General features: G+C 44.0%; 1 protein-coding gene across 2 annotated transcripts in view; it reads right to left on the bottom strand.

Annotated features, from left to right (window-relative positions):
• Positions 1-21,581, bottom strand: part of TEX55 (testis expressed 55) — a 96,450-nt gene that overhangs the window by 11,428 nt on the left and 63,441 nt on the right. For both annotated transcript variants that reach the window (XM_073618077.1, XM_073618078.1), the window contains one exon: positions 14,765-14,827. In XM_073618077.1, the coding sequence (XP_073474178.1) occupies positions 14,765-14,827 (63 nt within the window). The remainder of the gene's footprint in view (positions 1-14,764; positions 14,828-21,581) is intronic.

Below are 21,581 nucleotides of genomic sequence, written 5' to 3' on the forward strand. Positions count from 1 at the left end.
AAAACGTGTGATGGAGCCTACACACGGTCGGAATTTCCGACAACAAGGTCCTATCACACATTTTCCGTCGGAAAATCCGACCGTGTGTACGGGGCATTAGACTGGGTGGCCATCAAAGTTCATGTGCGTGTAAAGGCAGGTGTCCCAATACTTTTGGTAATATAGTGTGTATGTTTTGGGTGAAGTTGCTCCAGTAGGATAGTCCTAAAATAACCAGGTTCTCCATGAAGCTGATTGAACTGGCCAACCAGAATTTTTTCTATTTACAGCTTTACTCCAATGCTTTATTTCAGTGCTAAATCGATTTCAGGTACCCAGCTGTATTCATTCTAATGCATAATTAAAGGGTTGTAAAATGTGACAAGAACCTTTATGTTCTATAAAAGGTTCCTGTGTTTGTTTTCTCCGGGACATGACGCACTTTAAGCCCTGCTATAACACAGCAGATGAACCGCTTAATGAGATTTCCATCCTGAGACAGTACTTACATATTGTACGCTCCTAATGTTAATTAAAATCATCTGGTAATACTGTACAATATCTCTGTGAAAGTTAATAAGCTGCACATATTAGTTCCCTGACAGTCGCTGCCTTAATCCCTAGAAAGCCGAGTATTAGCAGAAAGTCTCTTTATAGGTGATATTTCCCCCCCGGGATATAGTGACAGTTTTCCCTGCTGTAATTTAGGATCTGGTGTCTGTTTGTAGCACTTAACTTATCGCTACGCTAAAAAAAGTTGCTGGTATTTCTCATTATACCATTATTATTTGACACATAAATATTACATTATAGATCCAAGGGAGGCACATTGGAATAGAACAGAACAGGACTAGTATGGCTTTCAATAGAAATATGTAGCTGCCACAGACCGGAGGTACAAAGTTGTTCATCCAACATACACTATATTACCAAAAGTATTGGGCCACCTGCCTTTACACGCACATGAACTTTAATGACATTCCAGTCTTAGTCCGTAGGGTTCAATATTGAGTTGGCCCACCCTTTGCAGCTATAACAGCTTCAACTCTTCTGGGAAGGCCGTCCACAAGGTTTAGGAGTGTGTCTATGGGAAGGTTTGACCATTCTTCCAGAAGAGCATTTGTGCATCGGCGCATTGACAAGAAGGCCTGGCTCGCAGTCTCTGCTCCGATTCATCCCAACAGTGTTCTATCGGGTTGAGATCAGAACTCTGTGCAGGCCAGTCAAGTTCCTTCACCCCATACTTGCTCATCCATGTCTTTATGGACCTTGCTTTGTGTACTGGTCCAAATCATTTGGTGGAGGGGGGATTATGGTGTGAGGTTGCTTTTCAGGGGTTGGGCTTGGCCCCTTAGTTCCAGTAAAGGGAACTCTTAAAGGGTTACTAAACCCTCGTTTTTTTAAAAAAAAAAAAAACATATCATACTTACCTCCACTGCGCAGTTCATTGCATGAAGGTAAAAATCTTTGTGCCTTTACAACCACTTTAATTCACTAGCGATGCATATTACAATGTGGTTAAAAATGAGTGGGACTCCACTTTAAGCATATTGCGCTATAATCAGGGGATTACAAACTTTTCAGTAGGTAGACCATTGTATATTTTACAAATGTTCACATTCTCATCAGAGTGCCTCCTTATATCAGAGTCCCCCCATATATCAGGGTCCCCCCATATATCAGAGTCCCCCCATATATCAGGGTCCCCCCATATATCAGGGTCTCCCCATATATCAGGTCAAAATCAGAGCGCCCCCCCTTGCATCAAAGGCCTCATCAGATCTAGTTGAAGAAAGCTCCATCCTCCTGTAAATGGTGGAACAAGCATGTGAATGGTTGTTAGGCTCAACAATGATACAATCATGGTACTGGAGAGCGGAGGACGGGGAGAAAGTTGAGAAGAAACTGTGACCATAGGCTGACCTATGTGAGAGGCCACTAACCTGAACTGCAGGCTGGGTAAAGTCTTGCAGTGAGCTGGATTTGGCCCACGAGCCGTAGTTTGGAGATCCCCATTTCTATATTATTTGAAAGTTTGGAAATATAATTATTGAAATGCTACATTTTGGTGTGCTAGCTAGAAGATTCCCAAAGTTGTATCTATATTTCAGTTTTAGAACCCTTTTTACTTGACTGACTATTTATTGAGGTTTATGTTTTTTTTAGGGTATGCAGACTTTTTCTAATTATGATTGAAAAAAAATGCTTTTCTGAAATGTACCATTAAGGGTAAAGTGGGACATTCTTTTGAAGGTCCACCTCCCACTCACTGATACACATCTTCCCGTTCTCCCCTGCCACTGCTTTCCTTTGTCACAGCCATGAGTCTAAACCAACCATTTTCAACCAGGGTTCCTCCAAGGATAGTTAGGGGTTCCTTGAGCCATGGCTAACTGACTTTCTATCTGATGGGGCCTTCATAGTTCCAGGACCAACACCACTTGGCAGAGCCAGTGACATAACTGCAAGGATATCATTCTGGCCATCCCTGTGAGAGGGGTATTCTTCCAACTTACCACCACCAACGTAGGGGGCATTTTCCCAGACTTATCTTACCAGGGGTTCCCCGAGTCCTGAAAATTATTTCAAGGGTTCCTCTGGGGCAGAGGTCTTTCTAAACAAAGGGCCACTTTACTGTCTTTCAGACCCCCACTGTGCAGTGGGAGAAAACAATGCCCCATCTTTGGTATTAGGGGGAAAAATAGTTTGTGTCAGTGGGAGGAATAGGGTGACGGAATGTCATCAGCACACCAAGGATTCCTCGAGAGGGTCCAAAGCTTTGTTCACATGGTCGCACAGTACACATACGGCAATGTTTCGGAGCCACGCAGGGCCCCATCGTCAGATAAGTGAGTTGTCACTTGCCTGACGAAGGGGCCCTGCGTGGCTCCTAAACATTGCCGTATGTGTACCGTGCGACCATGTGAACAAAGCTTTGGAACCTTCTGAGGAATCCTTGGTGTGCTGGTGACATTTTTTCACTGTGATTGTCTTCGGTTTCCAGGCGGTGGTCATTACAGCACCCAGCATTACTACAGCCATTTCCATGAATGTGTGCGTGGGGAATATTGTGTTTGGACTTAGTGGGAGGAATGGTGCCCCGTCGTAGGGGTCAGTGAGAGCAATAGTGCCCCATCGTTGGTGTCAGTGAGAGGAAGAGTGTCCCATTGCTGGTGTCAGTGGAAGGAATTATGCCCCATCGGTGGTGTCAGTGGCTGAAATAATGCCTCATGGGCTCGATAAAGGCAAACAAAGGGGCCACAGTTTGGAGACCACTGCTCTGGGGGTAAAAAGGTTGAGAAAGGTTGGTCTAAACCAGGGATCTTCAAACTACAGCCCTCCAGCTGTTGCGGAACTACACGTTCCATGAGGCATTGAAAAAAATCAGACATGACTAGGCATGATGGGAATTGTAGTTGCTGGACAACTGGAGGGCCGTAGTTTGAAGACCCTTGGTCTAAACCCTGTGCAAGCTTTGTATCGGAGCTAACACTGGGTGACTGCCTTCTTCCCTTCCCCATGTGACAATGTTCAGGCTTGTTGATTGGCTATTTACAAAAAAGGGTCACATGTTCCCCCCATAGGTACTTCTCATGGCTCCAATGGAGGAGTGAAGTGGGTGGAGGGAGGAAGTAAAAAGATAGATACTCTTTAGCCAAGGAGGGAACTGAAAACAAAAATAGCTGCAGTCATCTGAGAAGGTTCACTGTGGCTACAAAGACATGAAATGAATACGGTCCTGAAGAAAGTCACTTTAATCTTTACACCGCTTGTGCTAAGATGACTTTTTTTGTCAGCCTTAATGAGAAAAGGCTGACTGCCGCTGCGGCATTGTTACCTCGCTCCCCTAATGCAAATATCAATAGTGCTCCTGGCAGTATGAATAAGGCTGCCCGTAATAAGCTCCTTATTGCTTTTACTGCAAGCTCAATATTTTGCTACAAGGACGTAGCCGGTAATCTGCAGAAAACACAGCCAGATTAAAAAATACTGTTGGTAATACACAACGAACATTAGCGGAACACTAATAGCTGCTCGGAGGTCTTGTCGGGAAGTCATTTCAGCATCGTCCATTCCTCATACCTGACTCCGTGCCGAGAATTAGGCAGACAGCAGAAACAAAAGGGGTTTGGAAAAGAAAATTAAGTCCTTTCATCAGGTAGGCAAACAGACGTTTAGCTAAATATTCGAGTTTACAAGATAATTATAAAGCCGCTAACCTTATGGCAGGTTTCTAAGATGTAATTAGCGATGAACATTTAATTTTCTTTGTTAAAGGGGCTGTACGGGCAAAGACGGCTGGAAGAATTTATCAGCGAAGTTCTCTGAAGGTAGAACAGCAACTTCAGGAAAGTAATCAGTGAGCAGTAATGTTATAGTGGAGATAAATGTAACCTAAACTACTTTTAATCTGAGTTTTATGTAATTCAGGTATATTCAGAGTGCTGTAGGGAATCTGGCTAACTTTTCTGACCTTATTCCTTCCCTGAATGTAGTCTGGTTGGTCCATTACGCAGGTTACTGTCTGACTGGGAAGACTCACAGAACCCAAAAGCGATGTGTAGCACAGAAGGTCTCGGGTGTGCCGACAGCATCTGTCTTGAGGGACAGAATGCGGCCTGGCAGGTCCATGCCCAAATGGGGATGAGTCCAGGAAGGATGACGTGTCCCTGCACTTTCCCTACTCATCTGGAACCTCTCCCTGCCGCTAATCATTGTCCCTGTCAGATGGGTGACCTGTCCCTGCACTACCCACAAGCGAAATGCATGCCAAGCCTGGGAGTCAGGGTCCTTAATAGGCTCTGCCTGACCCAAGGTGGCTGCCAAAGTCGAATGGAGTGGCAGCATCCAATCGGATAGCTTCCCAGGTGACCCAAGAAACCATTGAGGGACCATGTTCCTCTTGACTTCCCCTCCAATTGCAATGCCGCTGCTGTCGAGTGCCACCTAAAGTGGATAAAATAGACTGCACCTGCCTCAACCATTTGCCTAAGCCCCGACAAGTCTAAATTTTTACTTTGCTTCTTTGGGTCAATTGTTCTTTTATCAATCCTCTCCGCCTCCCCTTTACACACCAATGAGTGCTTTTCACCAGCTCAAATACTTACCTTCTTTCTTGGTCCAACACCGTAGAGTCTTTTCAGTAGAAATGTTCCCAGTGGGTTTTTCTCTAGTGAGTATGCGCATTGGGGCCCTAAATCATCCCAATGGGTAAGCTAGCCCAGCAGCTCAAATCCCTTTCCCTTGGTCGAGAACCGTAATGTCTTTGCAGCAGAAATGCCCTCAGGGTCTTTCTCTAGTGTGCACGCTCATCCAAGCCCTATTCATCTCAATAAGTAAGCTAGCCACCCAGCTCAACCACTCCCCCTTCTTTTTTTCCTGCACCATACAGTCATTCCAATAGAAATGTCCACAGTGGGTCTTTCACTAGTGTGCATACGCATCAGAGTCCTATTCATCCCAATGGGTAACCTAACCCACTAGCTCAAATACTTATTTTCCTCCTTGGTCTAGCACATTAGAGTCTTTCCAGTAGAAATGTCCTCACAAGGGTCTTTCTCTAGTGCACGTGTGCATTGGGGGCCTGTTCATTCCATGTGGTAAGATAGCCCACCAGCTAAAATACATACCTTCCTCCTTAGTTCGGCACTATACATACTTTCCAGTAGAAATGACCTCAAGGGGTCATTCTCTAGTGTGCATGCACATTGGGGCCCTATTCATCTCAATGGGTAAGCTAACCCACTAGCTCAAATATGTACCTTCCTCCTTTGTCTTGCACTGTACAGTCTTTCCAATAGAAATGTTCTCAGTGGGTCTTTCTCTAGTGTGCATGTGCATCATGGGCCCTATTCATCCCAATGGGTAAGCTAGCCCACCAGCTAAAATCAATACCTTCCTCCTTGATCTAGCACAGTAGATTCTTTCCAGTAGAAATGTCCTCAGGGGGTCTTTCTTTAGCGGGCATGTGAATTGGCGCCCTATTCACCCCAATGGGTAAGCTAACCCACCAGCTCAAATACTTAGTTTCCTTCTTGGTCTAGCACAGTAGAGTCTTTCCAGTAGAAATGTCCTCAGCTTGTCTGCATTGTTGGGTCTGGTGTCTCTCATCTTTCTCTTGACAATACCCCACAAATTCTCTATGGGGTTTAGGTCAGGCGAGTTTGCTGGCCAATCAAGCACAGTGATACCATGATCATTAAACCAGGTATTGCTACTTTTGGCAGTGTGGGCAGGTGCCAAATTATTCTGCTGGAAAATATAATCAGCATCTCCATAAAGCTGGTCAGCAGAGGGAAGCATGAAGTGCTCTAGAATTTCCTGGTAGAGGGCTGCACTGACTTTGGACTTGATAAAACACAGTGGACCAACATCAAAAGATGACATGGCACCCCAAATCATCACCGACTGTGGAATCTTCACACTGGACCTCATGTAACTTGGATTCTGTGCCTCTCCACTCTTCCTCCAGACTCTGGGACCTTGATTTCCAAATGAAATGCAAAATTTACTTTCACCTGAAAAGAGGACTTTGTACCACTGAGCAACAGTCCAGTTCTTTTTCTCCTTAGCCCAGGTAAGATGCTTCTGATGGTGTCTCTGGTTCAGGAGTAGTCTTGACACAAGGAATGCGACAGTTGTAGCCCATGTCCTGGATATGTCTGTGTGTGGTGGCTCTTGAAGCACTGACACCAGCTGAAAGGTTCATGAAAAAGCCCCCTTGTGTTTTGTAGTCTAATACACCAACTGCACCTTTAAAAGTTATCATTGTTGCTGATTAAGGAAAACGAAACCAGACAAAGGAAGTTATGTATGTGTCATGAGATGTCTGCATTTAAATCTGACATAATAATAATGTGACATGATGGATTGCGTAGATAAAGATGTAATGACTGTCATTGTTTGATTGTATGTTAAAAAGGAAATGTGTCATTTGAATATGTACCCCTGATAGTGGAAGGTGGCTGGTAACGCCTATGTTTTATCCATACTTAAAGTGGTTGTAAACCCGAGATATAAAAAAAAAACAAAAAAACCTGCAAGACAAAGGCATAATGAGCTAATATGCATAGCATATTAGCTCATTATGCATAGCATACTAGCTCATTATGTATTATTTACTTGAGATCGAAGCCCCTGCAGCAGTCTCCGTTCACTGCTCCTGCTGGCGACAACGCTCCCGGAGTTACCTCCTGTATCGCAGGATCCAACGCTGTGATTGGCCGGAGCCACGATGACGTAACGGCACAGTCTAACTGGAGCAATGGCAAATACGTGCCGTTGCTTCAGTGCGCATGTGCCGATGATGTCGGCACATGCAAATACAGGGAATATCTCCTAAACCGTTCAGGTTTAGGAGATATCCAGGGTAGCTACAGGTAAGCTTTATTGTAGGCTTTCCTGTAGCAAAAAGTGTGTTGTAGGGGTTTACAACCACTTTAACATCATGTCTGGGATAATAAAAGTGGAACAATGTATTGTAGAGCAACTTGTCTTGTGTCAATCATTGGGTCCCCTATATATATATGAATGAATGTGAGAGAGAGAGAGAGAGAGAGAGAGAGAGAGAGAGAGACTTGGATAGGAAGCAATCAGCCGATGAAAGGTAATTATAATTAGATAATAAGATGATTATCAGAAACTAGTAATTAGGGGTGAACTCTAGTCCACTCCTTGTGAATCTCCCCCAAATTCTTGAATGGCCTTCACAATCCTCTCAAGGCTGTGGTTATCCCCGTTGCTTGTGCGCCTTTTTCTACCCCATTTCCTTCCACTCAACTTTCCATTAATATGCTTGGATACAGCACTCTGTGAACAACCAGCTTTTTTAGCAATTACTTTTTGTGACTTACCCTCCTTGTGGAGGGTGTCAATGATTGTCTACCCTATAATTGTGTAACCTACTGAACCTGACTGAGAGACCATTTGAAGGCTCATGAAAACGTTACAAATGTGTTGAGTTAATTAGCTGATTAGAGAATGACACCGTGAGTCTACAATGTTCAAATTTTCTGAGATACTGAATTTTGAGTTTTCGCTAGCTGTAAGCCATAATCATCACAATTAAAAGAAAGAAATGCTTGAAATATATCACTCTCTGTGTAATGCATCTATATAAGATATGAGTCACTTTTTGAATTGAATTACTGAAATAAATTAACTTTTTGATGATATTCAAATTTTTTGAGATGCCCCTTTATATTCCTGCAGGAGGTCCATCTAATAGTAAAAAATACTGAGTTTACTACAGCTTTAACCCCTTCCCGACCGCCACACGCCGATATATGTTGGCAGAATGGCACAGGTGGGCAAAAGGGCATACAGGTACGTCCCCTTTAGGATGCGTCATTGTGGGCGCGTACCTGCAGCTTGCTCTGTGACCGCAGGTCCCGCGGACTCGATGTCCGCCGGGTGCCGGTGATCGTGTCACGGAGCGGCAGAACGGAAGGATGCCTTTGTAAACAAGGCATTTCCCCGTTCTGCCTAGCGACATGACAGGGATCACTGCTCCCTGTCATCAGGAGCAGTGATCGCTGTCATGTGAGTGGAAGCCCATCCCCCTCCACAGTTAGAATCACTCCCTAGGACACAGTTAACCCCTTGATCGCCCCCTAGTGTTTAACCCCTTCCCTGCCAGTGTCATTTACACAGTAATCAGTGCATTTTTATAGCACTGATCGCTGTATAAATGACAATGGTCCCAAAATAGTGTCAAATGTGATAAGTATCCAAAACATACAAATAGATAAAAGTGAATAAAAGTCCAACCAAAAGCCCAATGGTAGGCGTTAGTTCATATAAAAAGGTAAAAATCTCATAGGGGTAAACTTGATAGAAGAAAAAACAGACAACACATCAATCCAAACATCGACTGTTATATTTATGAATTTATAACTCATGTGCTTTAAAGGGTTTGTAAACCCTCAAGGTTTGCATTCTATGCATTAAGGTGAAAAACCTTCTGTAGTGCTGCAGCCCCCCCAGTGCCCCGCTGTTTTACTTACCTGAACGCCGTCATCCTCCGGGCTGGGAATGAGCACACCAGCTCTAGCTGGTGTCTCGTGTCCTGATTGGATAGATTGATAGCAGTGCAGCCATTGGCTCCCGCTGCTGTCAATCAAATCCAATGAAGCGGCGCCGGGGGAGGCGGACCCTGAGTCCTGCATTCTTTGTGAATGGACACAGATGCAGGACTCGGGAGCGCGCCCCTTAGGAGAGTCTTCTCCATCGTGGACACTCGATGTGGGGAGGAGCCACTGTGGGCTTTCACACCGGAGCGGTGTGCTGGCAGGAGGTCAGGAAAAGTCCTGCCAGCAGCTTCTTTGGAGCGGTGAAGGAGCGGTGTGTTTACCGCTCCTCCACCGCTGCTCCCTATTGAAATCAATGGGGCAGGGCTGGGATACCGCCGGCAAAACGGCGCTATTGCGGGCGGTTTTAACCCTTTATTGGCCGCTAGCGGGGGGTAAAAGCGCCCCGCTAGCGGCCGAAATGCGCCGCAAATCCGACGGTAAAACGCCGCTAAAAATAGCAGCGTTTTACCACCGACGCTATAGGCGGCTCGGTGTAAAAGGGGTCTAAATGAAGACAAATAAATGATGATGCAAAGATGGTAAAATACACTATATATATATACGGTATAATATGTGGTCAGTTTTACCGGTCAAGGGATATGTAGTTTTGTCCTGCCTTGTGATGGACACACATGTGTTAACCGCACAGGGAGGTGACACCACTATTCCCAGTTTCAACTCTCAGTGTTCAGTCTCACCCTTTACCTTCGGCTTATTCACTGGTAGACATGTGCGGCTCATTTCGTTCCGAATCGAAATTCGGACGAATGTTTCATTGTTCTGAAACTTGGATGCATCCGAATATCCGAATTACAATAGCAACGAATGTAAACGAATCCGAAATAACAAAAACAAGAATAGAACAAAATAGAATAGAAAAAAGGGAATATAAAATAGTAAAACAGAATAGAAAATAAAAGAAAATAATCAAATATAATAGAAATTAAAGGAATAGAATAGAAAGAAATAGAATAGAAAAAAAAAAGAGTAAAACAGAACTGAATATATATATAATAATATATATAATATAATAATATAAATAGAATCAAATATAGTAGAAATTAAAGGAATATAATGGAATAGAATTGAAAATAATATAATAGAAAAAAAAGAGTAAAATAGAACGGAATAGAATATAAAATAAAAGAATAGAATAGAAAAGAATAGAACGAACATGAAATAACAAAAACTAATTAAAAAACAAGAATAGAACAAAATAGAACAGAAAAAAGGAATAGAAAATATAAAACAGAATAGAAAATAAAAGAAAATAATCAAATATAATAGAAATTAAAGGAATAGAATAGAAAGAAATAAAATAGAAGAAAAAAGAGTAAAACAGAACTGAATAGAAAATAAAATAATATAATAAAATATAATAGAAAACAAGGCAATATAAAAATAATAGAATAGAAAATAAAAGTATTGAATAGAATATAAAAGAAAATAATAAACTATAATGGAATAGAAAGGAATAGAATAGAAAAAAATAGTAAAACAGAACTGAATAGATTGAATAGAAAATAAAGGAATAAACTAGAATAGAAATTAAAGGAATAGAATAGAAAAGAATAGAATAAATCTGATATATAACGAAAATGAATTACCGTATTTATCAGCGTATAACACGCACCCCAAGTTTAGGAGGGAAGTTTAAGGAAAAAAACTTACATTTAAATGCCCATCAATGCAGCCTTATCAGTGTCCATCTGCAGCCTCCCCTGTGTCATTGCAGCCTCGTTTCTTTTATAATTGGCGCCGATCGAGATACACAAAGCCGAGTGTACTACGGCTAGACTCGGCTCTGTTTACAGTCAGTCACTGCGAGAGGAGCCGAGTCCAGCCGAAGTACACTCGGCTTTGTGTATGTCAGCTCCACTCGCTCCTCTCCTCACAATCAGTGGAGATCGGCGGGGATCGGCGTATAACACGCACCCACGATTTTCCCCTGATTTTAAAGGGAAAAAAAGTGTGTGTTATATGCCAAAAAATACGGTAAAAAACAAGAATAGAACAAAATAGAATAGAAAAAAAAAGGAATAAAATATAGTAAAACAGAACAGAATAGAAAATAAAAGAATAGAATAGGTAAAACAGAATAAAATAGAACAGAAAATAAAAGAATAAACTAGAATAAAAATTAAAGGAATAGAATGGAACGAATCAGATATAACGAAAACGAATTCAAAAACGAGAATAGAACAAAATAGAATAGAAAAAAAAAGTGATAGAATATAGTAAAACAGAACACAATAGAAAATAAAAGAATATAATCAAATATAATATAAATTAAAGGAATATAATATAAGGGAATATAATAGAAGATAATAGAATAGAAAAAAAAAGAGTAAAACAGAACAGAATATAAAATAAAAGTATAGAATAAAATAAAATAAAATAAAATAGAAAACAAGGGAATATAAAATAATAGAATAGAAAAAAAAAGAATTTTAAAAAATATAACAGAAAAGAATAAACTATAATAGAATAGAAAATAAAAGAATAAAAGTGAGGAAAATAGGTAAAACAGAACAAAATAGAACAGAAAATAAAAGAATATAATAAACTAGAATAGAAATTAAAGGAATAGAATAGAAAAGAATAGAGTAGCAACCAACAGAATAAAATAGAAAGAATATAACCGTCTTTCGAAATTCAAATTTTTTCAATGGAATAAATGTGAATTCAAATGCCGATTCAAATTTGAATGCTAAATTCTAATCAAATTCAAAGTGAATTAGAAAACTAATAAACGTAACGAAACGGGTTGCGAAAATGAATTAAACAGAAAAAAAAATGTTTTAAATAACGAATTGAAACAAAACAAATGTCTTTGTTCTTCACATGTCTATTGGTTGGACTAGGGATCCTCATTATCACCTCTGTCCTATGAGCAGACTAACGATCGTAGACATGATGGGGATGGAGCAGACTAACGATCGTAGACATGATGGGGATGGAGCAGACTAACGATCGTAGACATGATGGGGATGGAGCAGACTAACGATCGTAGACATGATGGGGATGGAGCAGACTAACGATCGTAGACATGATGGGGATGGAGCAGACTAACGATCGTAGACATGATGGGGATGGAGCAGGCTAACGATCGTAGACATGATGGGGGTGGAGCAGGCTAACGATCGTAGACATGATGGGGATGGAGCAGGCTAATAATCGTAGACATGATGGGGATGGAGCAGACTAACGATCGTAGACATGATGGGGATGGAGCAGACTAACGATCGTAGACATGATGGGGATGGAGCAGACTAACGATCGTAGACATGATGGGGATGGAGCAGACTAACGATCGTAGACATGATGTGGATGGAGCAGACTAACAATCGTAGACATGATGGGGATGGAGCAGACTAACGATCGTAGACATGATGGGGATGGAGCAGACTAACGATCGTAGACATGATGGGGATGGAGCAGACTAACGATCGTAGACATGATGGGGATGGAGCAGGCTAACGATCGTAGACATGATGGGGGTGGAGCAGGCTAACGATCGTAGACATGATGGGGATGGAGCAGGCTAATAATCGTAGACATGATGTGGATGGAGCAGACTAACGATCGTAGACATGATGTGGATGGAGCAGGCTAACGATCGTAGACATGATGGGGATGGAGCAGACTAACGATCGTAGACATGATGTGGATGGAGCAGACTAACGATCGTAGACATGATGTGGATGGAGCAGGCTAACGATCGTAGACATGATGTGGATGGAGCAGGCTAACGATCGTAGACATGATGGGGATGGAGCAGACTAACGATTGTAGACATGATGGGGATGGAGCAGACTAACGATCGTAGACATGATGGGGATGGAGCAGGCTAACGATCGTAGACATGATGGGGATGGAGCAGACTAACGATTGTAGACATGATGGGGATGGAGCAGGCTAACGATCGTAGACATGATGGGGATGGAGCAGACTAATGATTGTAGACATGATGGGGATGGAGCAGGCTAACGATCGTAGACATGATGGGAATGGAGCAGACTAACGATCGTAGACATGATGGGGATGGAGCAGGCTAATAATCGTAGACATGATGGGGATAGAGCAGACTAACGATCATAGACATGATGTGGATGGAGCAGGCTAACGATCGTAGACATGATGGGGATGGAGCAGACTAATGATCGTAGACATGATGGGGATGGAGCAGTCTAACGATCGTAGACTTGATGGGGATGGAGCAGGCTAATAATCGTAGACATGATGGGGATGGAGCAGACTAACGATTTTAGACATGATGGGGATGGAGCAGGCTAACGATCGTAGACATGATGGGGATGGAGCAGGCTAACGATCGTAGACATGATGGGGATGGAGCAGACTAACGATTGTAGACATGATGGGGATGGAGCAGACTAACGATTGTAGACATGATGGGGATGGAGCAGACTAACGATTGTAGACATGATGGGGATGGAGCAGGCTAACGATCGTAGACATGATGGGGATGGAGCAGACTAACGATTGTAGACATGATGGGGATGGAGCAGGCTAACGATCGTAGACATGATGGGGATGGAGCAGACTAACGATCGTAGACATGATGTGGATGGAGCAGGCTAACGATCGTAGAGATGATGGGGATGGAGCAGACTAACGATTGTAGACATGATGGGGATGGAGCAGGCTAACGATCGTAGACATGATGGGGATGGAGCAGGCTAACGATCGTAGACATGATGGGGATGGAGCAGTCTAATGATTGTAGACATGATGGGGATGGAGCAGGCTAACGATCGTAGACATGATGGGAATGGAGCAGACTAACGATCGTAGACATGATGTGGATGGAGCAGGCTAACGATCGTAGACATGATGGGGATGGAGCAGACTAACGATTGTAGACATGATGGGGATGGAGCAGGCTAACGATCGTAGACATGATGGGGATGGAGCAGACTAACGATTGTAGACATGATGGGGATGGAGCAGGCTAACGATCGTAGACATGATGGGGATGGAGCAGACTAACGATCGTAGACATGATGGGGATGGAGCAGACTAACGATCGTAGACATGATGGGGATGGAGCAGACTAACGATCGTAGACATGATGGGGATGGAGCAGGCTAATAATCGTAGACATGATGGGGATAGAGCAGACTAACGATCGTAGACATGATGGGGATGGAGCAGGCTAACGATCGTAGACATGATGGGGATGGAGCAGACTAACGATCGTAGACATGATGGGGATGGAGCAGGCTAAGGATCGTAGACATGATGTGGATGGAGCAGGCTAACGATCGTAGACATGATGTGGATAGAGCAGGCTAACGATCATAGACATGATGGGGATGGAGCAGACTAACGATTGTAGACATGATGGGGATGGAGCAGGCTAACGATCGTAGACATGATGGGGATGGAGCAGGCTAACGATCGTAGACATGATGTGGATGGAGCAGGCTAACGATCGTAGACATGATGGGGATGGAGCAGGCTAACGATCGTAGACATGATGGGGATGGAGCAGGCTAACGATCGTAGACATGATGGGGATGGAGCAGGCTAACGATCGTAGACATGATGGGGATGCTCCGGGGAATAATGGACGGATCTTCCTGGCTGTACAGTGTGATTGGGATGGGGGAATCACAAGACTTGCTGAACAGAATTAGAAATCTTTCGGCAGCTCAATCGTTTCCACATCACATACAGTATAAAGGACGCACCTTTTCCAGCATAAACTGCAGGGGATCTTCTGGCTTCTCATACACCAGATCTTCTGTGATCTCCTGAAAAACAAATGGGAGTCTCCAGATGAATGGTCCTGTATAGGATTATGGCTGATATGGGCAGGGCTGGTGCAAGAATTTTTGACACCCTAGGCGAACCTCATTTTGCCGCCCCCCCCCCCCCCCCCGCTCCACTCCTGACTCCACCCCCTTTTCCCTGCCCATGTAAACCCCACCTCTTTAATGAAGCACCCATCGAATGCAGCCCACCAGCGCCTATCAAATGCAGCCTTACCAGTGCCCATTAATGCAGCCTCACCACTGCCCATTAAATGCAGCCTACCATTGCCCATCAATGCAGCCTACCAGTACCCATCAAATGCAGCCTCACCAGCGCCCATCAATGCAGCTTACCAGTGCCCATCAATGAATGTTTGCTTGCTTCCATTCATTTGGGAGTCGGGACACAGACAGACACAGTCCTCCGCCGCCTCTGACACTATGTACGCTAGTGGCTGGTGGCTAGTGGCTATGTGCACTAGTGGCTGGGCTCCCCAGGCAGCAGGGCGCCCTAGGCGGCTGCCTAGTTTGCCTAGTGGTAGCACCGGCCCTGGATATGGGAATGTGTGATCCTGAACACACACAGCTCCATGTAATAAGAAGTGGTGAGACTTTACTGTGACCATATATATCATTGCTTTAGAAAATAAGAGGAACACCGGAGTGCCTTAGAAATGTGCTTAGTGGAGCTAATAGAGCTCATTTACATGTGAGGTTCGGGGGGCGGTAAAACCCCAAGTCTGAGCCACACTTTGACAAATCCTCTTACATACAGTGCCTTCAAAAAGTATTCCTACCCCTTGAAATTTTCCACATTTTGTCATGTTACAACCAAAAACATAAATGTATATTATTGGGGTTTTATATTATAGACCAACACAAAGTGACACATAATTGTGAAGTGGAAGGAAAATGATAAATGGTTTTCAATTTGTTTTACAAATAAATATGTGAAAAGTGTGGGGGGTACATTTGTATAGCGCCCCCCTGAGTCAATACTTTGTAGAACTTCCTTCCTCTGCAATTACAGCTGCAAGTCTTTTTGGGGATGTCTCTACCAGCTTTGTACATCTAGAGAGGGACATTTTTGCCCATTCTTTTTTGCAGAATATCTCAAGCCATATCAGATTGGATGGAGAACGTCTGTGAACAGCAATTTTCAAGTCTTGTCACAGATTCTCAATTGGATTTAGGTCTGGACTTTGACTAGGCCATTCTAACACATGAATATGCTTTGATCTAAACCATTCCATTGTAGCTCTGGATGTATGTTTAGTGTCGTTGTTCTGCTGGAAGGTGAACCTCCGCCCCAGTCTCAAGTGTTTTACAGACAGAAAACAGGTTTTCTTCTAAGATTGCCCTGTATTTGGCTCCATCCATCTTCCCATCAACTCTGACCAGCTTCCCTGTCCCTGCTGAAGAAAAACATCCCCACATCATGATGCTGCCACCACCATGTTTCACGGTGGGGATGGTGTGTTCAGGGTGATGTGCAGTGTTAGTTTTCCGCCACACATAGCATTTTGCTTTTAGGCCAAAAAGTTCAATTTTGGTCTCATCTGACCAGAGCACCTTCTTCCACATGTTTGCTGTGTCCTCCACATGGATTCTCACAAACTGCAAATGAGACTTCTTATGACTTTCTTTCACCAATGACTTTCTTCTTGTCACTCTTCCATAAAGGTCAGATTTGTGGAGAACACGACTAATAGTTGTCCTGTGGACAGATTCTCCCACCTGAGCTGTGGATCTCTGCAGCTCCTCCAGAGTTACCATGGACCTCTTGGCTCTTCTCTGATGAATGTTCTCCTTGCCCGGCCTGTCAGTTTAGGTGGACGGCCATGTCTTGGTAGGTTTGCAGTTGGGCCATACTCTTTCTATTTTCGGATGATGGACTGAACAGAGCTCCGTGAGATGTTCAAAGCTTGGAATATTTTTGTATAACCTAACCCTGCTTTAAACTTCACAACTTTATCCCTGACCTGTCTGGTGTGTTCCTTGGTCTTCATGATGCTGTTTGTTCATTAAGGATCTCTAACAAACCTCTGAAGGCTTCACAGAACAGCTGTATTTATACTGAGATTAAATTACACACAGGTGGACTCTATTTACTAATTAGGTGACTTCTGAAGGCAATTAGTTCCACTAGATTTTAGTTAGGGGTATCGGAGCAAAGAGGAAATAATACAAATGCCCCCCACACTTTTCACATATTTATATATAAAAAACGTTGAAAACCATTTATTATTTTTCTTCCACTTCACAATTATGTGTCACTTTGTGTTGGTCTATTACATAAAATCCCAACATTTAAGTTTTTGGTTGTAGAATGACAAAATGTGGAAAATGTCAAGGGGTAGGAATACTTTTCCAAGCCACTGTACGTTGGACTGTTTTATCTGCAGTCTTCTCTTCTCTACATCTGTTCAAAGTCCAGAATGTATACAGCTTGTCTGAGCTGTCAGGAAAAAGGGGGCAGAGAGCTAAAAGTAACACTCTGCAGGCCTCGGAGAGCTGATTGGAAGGAAGGGACACCCCCCTCCTCTTCACACAGGAACAGAGCTGAGGCTATCAATCACAGGTTGTGTGCTGGAGCTCCCTGTGAGAAGTGATTCATGCTGATAGCAGAGGAAAGGGGCAGTGGAGAGAAACGACACTTAGTGCTCTGGATTGAGACAAGTACACACTATCCGGTTCCCGACCGGCTCCTGTAGATATACGACGGCAGAATGGCATGGCTGCGCAAAGTAACGTACCCACACGTTACTTTGAATTTGCCGCCATGTGTGCGCTCGCGCCTGCCGCGATTTTCGTGAGTCGGGTCGCGGGTCCCGCGGACTCAATCGCCGCGGGGATACCCGCAATCGCCTCATGGAGAGGACGAACAGGGAGATGCCGTTGTAAACAGCATCTCCCCATTCTGCCTAGTGACAAGTGTCACTGATCTCTGCTCAGGAGCAGACACACACAGCCCATCCCCCCCACAGTTAGAATCACTTCCCTAGGACATACTTAACCCCTTGATCGCCCCCTAGTGGTTAACCCCTTCACTGCCAGTGTCATTTACACAGTAATCAGTGCATTTGTATAGCACTGATTGCTGTATAAATGACAATGGTCCCAAAAATGTGTCAAAAGTGTCCGATGTGTCCGCCATAATGTCGCAGTCCTGATAAAAATCACTGATCGCCGCCATTACTAGTAAAAAAAAAAAAAATTAATAAAAATGCCATAAAACTATCCCCTATTTTGCAAACGCTATAAGTTTTGTGCAAACCAATCAATAAACGCTTATTGCGATATTTTTTTACCAGAAATATGTAGAAGAATACGTATCGGCCTAAACTGAGGGAAAAAAATGTTTATTTATATATTTTTGGGGGGATATTTATTATAGCAAAAAGTAAAAAATAATGCGATTTTTTTCAAAATTGTCGCTTTTATTTTGTTTAAAGCGCAAAAAATAAAAATCGCAGAGATGATCAAATACCACTAAAAGAAAGCTCTATTTGTGGGGAAAAAAGGACGTCAATTTTGTTTTGAAGCCATGTCGCACGACCGTGCAATTGTCAGTTAAAGCGACGCAGTGGCGAATCGCAAAAAGTGCTCTGGTCAGGAAGGGGGTAAATCCTTCCTGGGCTGAAGCGGTTAAAGAGGTATACTTTGTTCACATTTCATGTCTGAGGTTTACAACCACGTTAAATGTTTTCTGAGGAATGAGCCGAATGTGGATCACTCTTCGGAGAGCATTTCTAGTGTAAATGTGCCATTAAAATGAATGGGAAAAGAAAAGCCAGCAGGAGAGCCCAGTCATGTGACCTGTCAAAGTCATGTGACCGGCGTTAAGCAGAGAAAAACTTTGAAGGACACAGCAGGCTCCTCGCCGCAGCGTGCATTTTATGAATGGGTCGTAAAATGTGGGCTGCGGTATGGAGTAACCTTGCAGTATATAGAGGAGAGAACAGAACCTTATCCACTCTCTGCTATTAATGGGCTCCTCATTTACATATTTATTTAGGTTTAAAAAAGACAAATGCCCATCCAGTTCAAACTCTTCCCAGCTCCGGCACTTGTGGTCTTCCCGGGGGGGAGAACTACAACCCCCCTCCCCCGCGTGGGGAACTACAACCCCCCCCCTCCCCCCCGGGGGGGGGTACTAAAACCATTCTTTTATGCACCAAATCTTCATATTGACATTGGATATATTTATATATATATTGATGAGCTCACCTCTATGTCATTCCTCATTAAATATAAGTCCAGTTCTTATAACCAGATCCAGCATCACATTTATTCTTGTAATTGTTTGTCTTTGTACCTCCTCAGAATTCCCTGCAGGCTACCTACTTGCCTACCGGGCACCTTCACCCCCTTCCTGCCCAGGCACATTTTCAGCTTTCAGCGCTCTCACACTTTAAAGGACAATTGCGCGGTCATGTAACGCCGTACCCAAATGACATTTTTATCCTTTTTTTTTCACACGAAAAAAGATTGAGCATTTTGAAAAATAAATAAATCATTTTCAACAGTTTATTATAAAATTTTGCAAGCGGGTCGTTTTCGCCCTTTGCTGATGGGCACTAATAGGTGACACTGATGAGGAGGCAGTAATGGGCACTGATAGGCAGCACTGATAGGCACTGATGAGGCGGCACTGATGGGCACTGATGAGGAGGCACTGAAGGGCACTAATAGGTGACTCTGATGAGGAGGCAGTAATGGGCACTGATAGGCAACACTGATAGGCAGCACTGATAGGCACTGATGGGCACTGATGAGGCAGCACTGATAGGGGGCACTGATGGGCACTGATGAGGCAGCACTGATAGGCGGCACTGATGAGGCAGCACTGGTGGGCACTGATAGGGGACATTGATAGGCAGCACTGAAGGGCACTAATAGGTGACACTGATGAGGAGGCAGTAATGGGCACTGATAGGCGAAACTGATGGGCACTGATAGGCGGCACTGATGGGCACTGATGAGGCTGCACTGGTTGGCACTGATAGGCAGCAGTGAAGGGCAATAATAGGTGACACTGATGAGGAGGCAGAATTGGGCACTGATAGGCGGCACTGATAGGTGATACTGATGGGCACTGATGAGGCGGCACTGATACGGGCACATGGACACTGATGAGGCGGCACTGATAAGGGGCACTGATGAGGCAGCACTGGTGGGCACTGATGAGGAGGCACTGATAGGCAGCACTAAAGGGCACTGATGAGGCGGCACTGGTGGGCACTGATAGGCGGCACTGATGGGCACTCATGTAGCAGCACTGATAAGTGGCACTGATAGGCGGCACTGATGAGGCAGCACTGGTAGCCACTGATAGGGGGCATTGACAGGCAGCACTGAAGGGCACTGATAGGCGGCACTGATGGGCACTGATGAGGAGGCAGTAATGGGCACTGATAGGTAGCACTGATGGGCACTGATAGGCGGCACTGATGGGCACTGATGAGGCGGCCCTGATAGGGGACACTGATAAGGGGCACTGATAATGCAGCACTGGTGGGCACTGATGAGGAGGCACTGATAGGCAACACTGAAGGGTACTGATAGGTGGAACTGATAGGCAGCACTAATAGGTGACAAGCTGAGGAATGGAGTGCCAATAACCTCCTTCTGTTTACAACCATGATCAACTGTCATTGGACACAGCTGATCACATAGTAAAGAGAAGCTGATTGGCTCTTTACCTCAATCTGTGATCAGCTGAGTCTGGAGCAATCACAGAGCGCACCGCCTGCGCCCAGCATCGGGTGTGATCACAGGAGGTCGTCAGGAGGAGTCATCCACCCTGTAGCCATCATTCGGTTATAGCAGGGTCGCCAAGTGGTTAGGCCCCGGTTCACACCGCTGCGACTTATCATGAGACTTGCTACACAAAGTCGCATGAAAAGTCAAAACACATTCATTTCAATGGGTGCCATCTAAATAATGAGACACAAGCCGCAGCAACAAAAAAAAAAAGTTCCTGCACTACTTTTCTGCGTAGTCGTAAGGAAGTTGCACGACGACTTTGGAGCCTAAAGCTGAATTCCATGGATTTTATTGCGTAGCTACATTGGGCCAGCCTGGAGCAGTGCCAGTATACATATTCCATACCTGATGGATGCGCTGAGGAATCAGAGACTCACTGTAGTAGTCGGTGCTACACTAGTGACCCCTTGTGGTTATTATGCAGAAGAGCAGACGCTCAGCACCAGACCCCGGAGGATAGTGGTGATCACTGTAGTAGCGCCGACTATCATTGTACCTGTCCCCCCCCCCACCCCCCGAAAGGTGCCAAATGTGGTGTTTCTTTATCACATCACATTTGACTACCCGCTGGAGTGCGCATGCGCGACACCGCCATATGCGTTCCAAAACTTAGAAAACTTTTGTCACTTTTAACACTTTTTTAAAAGTGTTTCAAAAAAATAAAAATAAAAAGTGTTAAAAGTTTTTCTTGTCACTTTTAACACTTTTAAAACGTAAAGTTTTAAAAGTGTTGGAATGCATATGGCGGCGTCGCGCATGCGCACTCCAGCGGGTAGCCAAATGTGATGGGTCGCCATATGTGACGAAACAGTGGCACTGGAGGGGGAGGAGACGAATAAGTCGAGGTTCCACTTTTGAGTGGAACTCCACTTTAAATACCACCAAAAGAAAGCTCTATTTGTGTGAATAAAATGATAAAAGCGTAGTTTGGGTACAGTGTAGCATGACCGCGCAATGGTCATTCAAAGTGTGACAGCGCTGAAAG

Source organism: Aquarana catesbeiana, linkage group LG02 (genome assembly GCF_042186555.1).
Source record: "Aquarana catesbeiana isolate 2022-GZ linkage group LG02, ASM4218655v1, whole genome shotgun sequence".
NCBI classification, from domain to species: domain Eukaryota; kingdom Metazoa; phylum Chordata; class Amphibia; order Anura; family Ranidae; genus Aquarana; species Aquarana catesbeiana.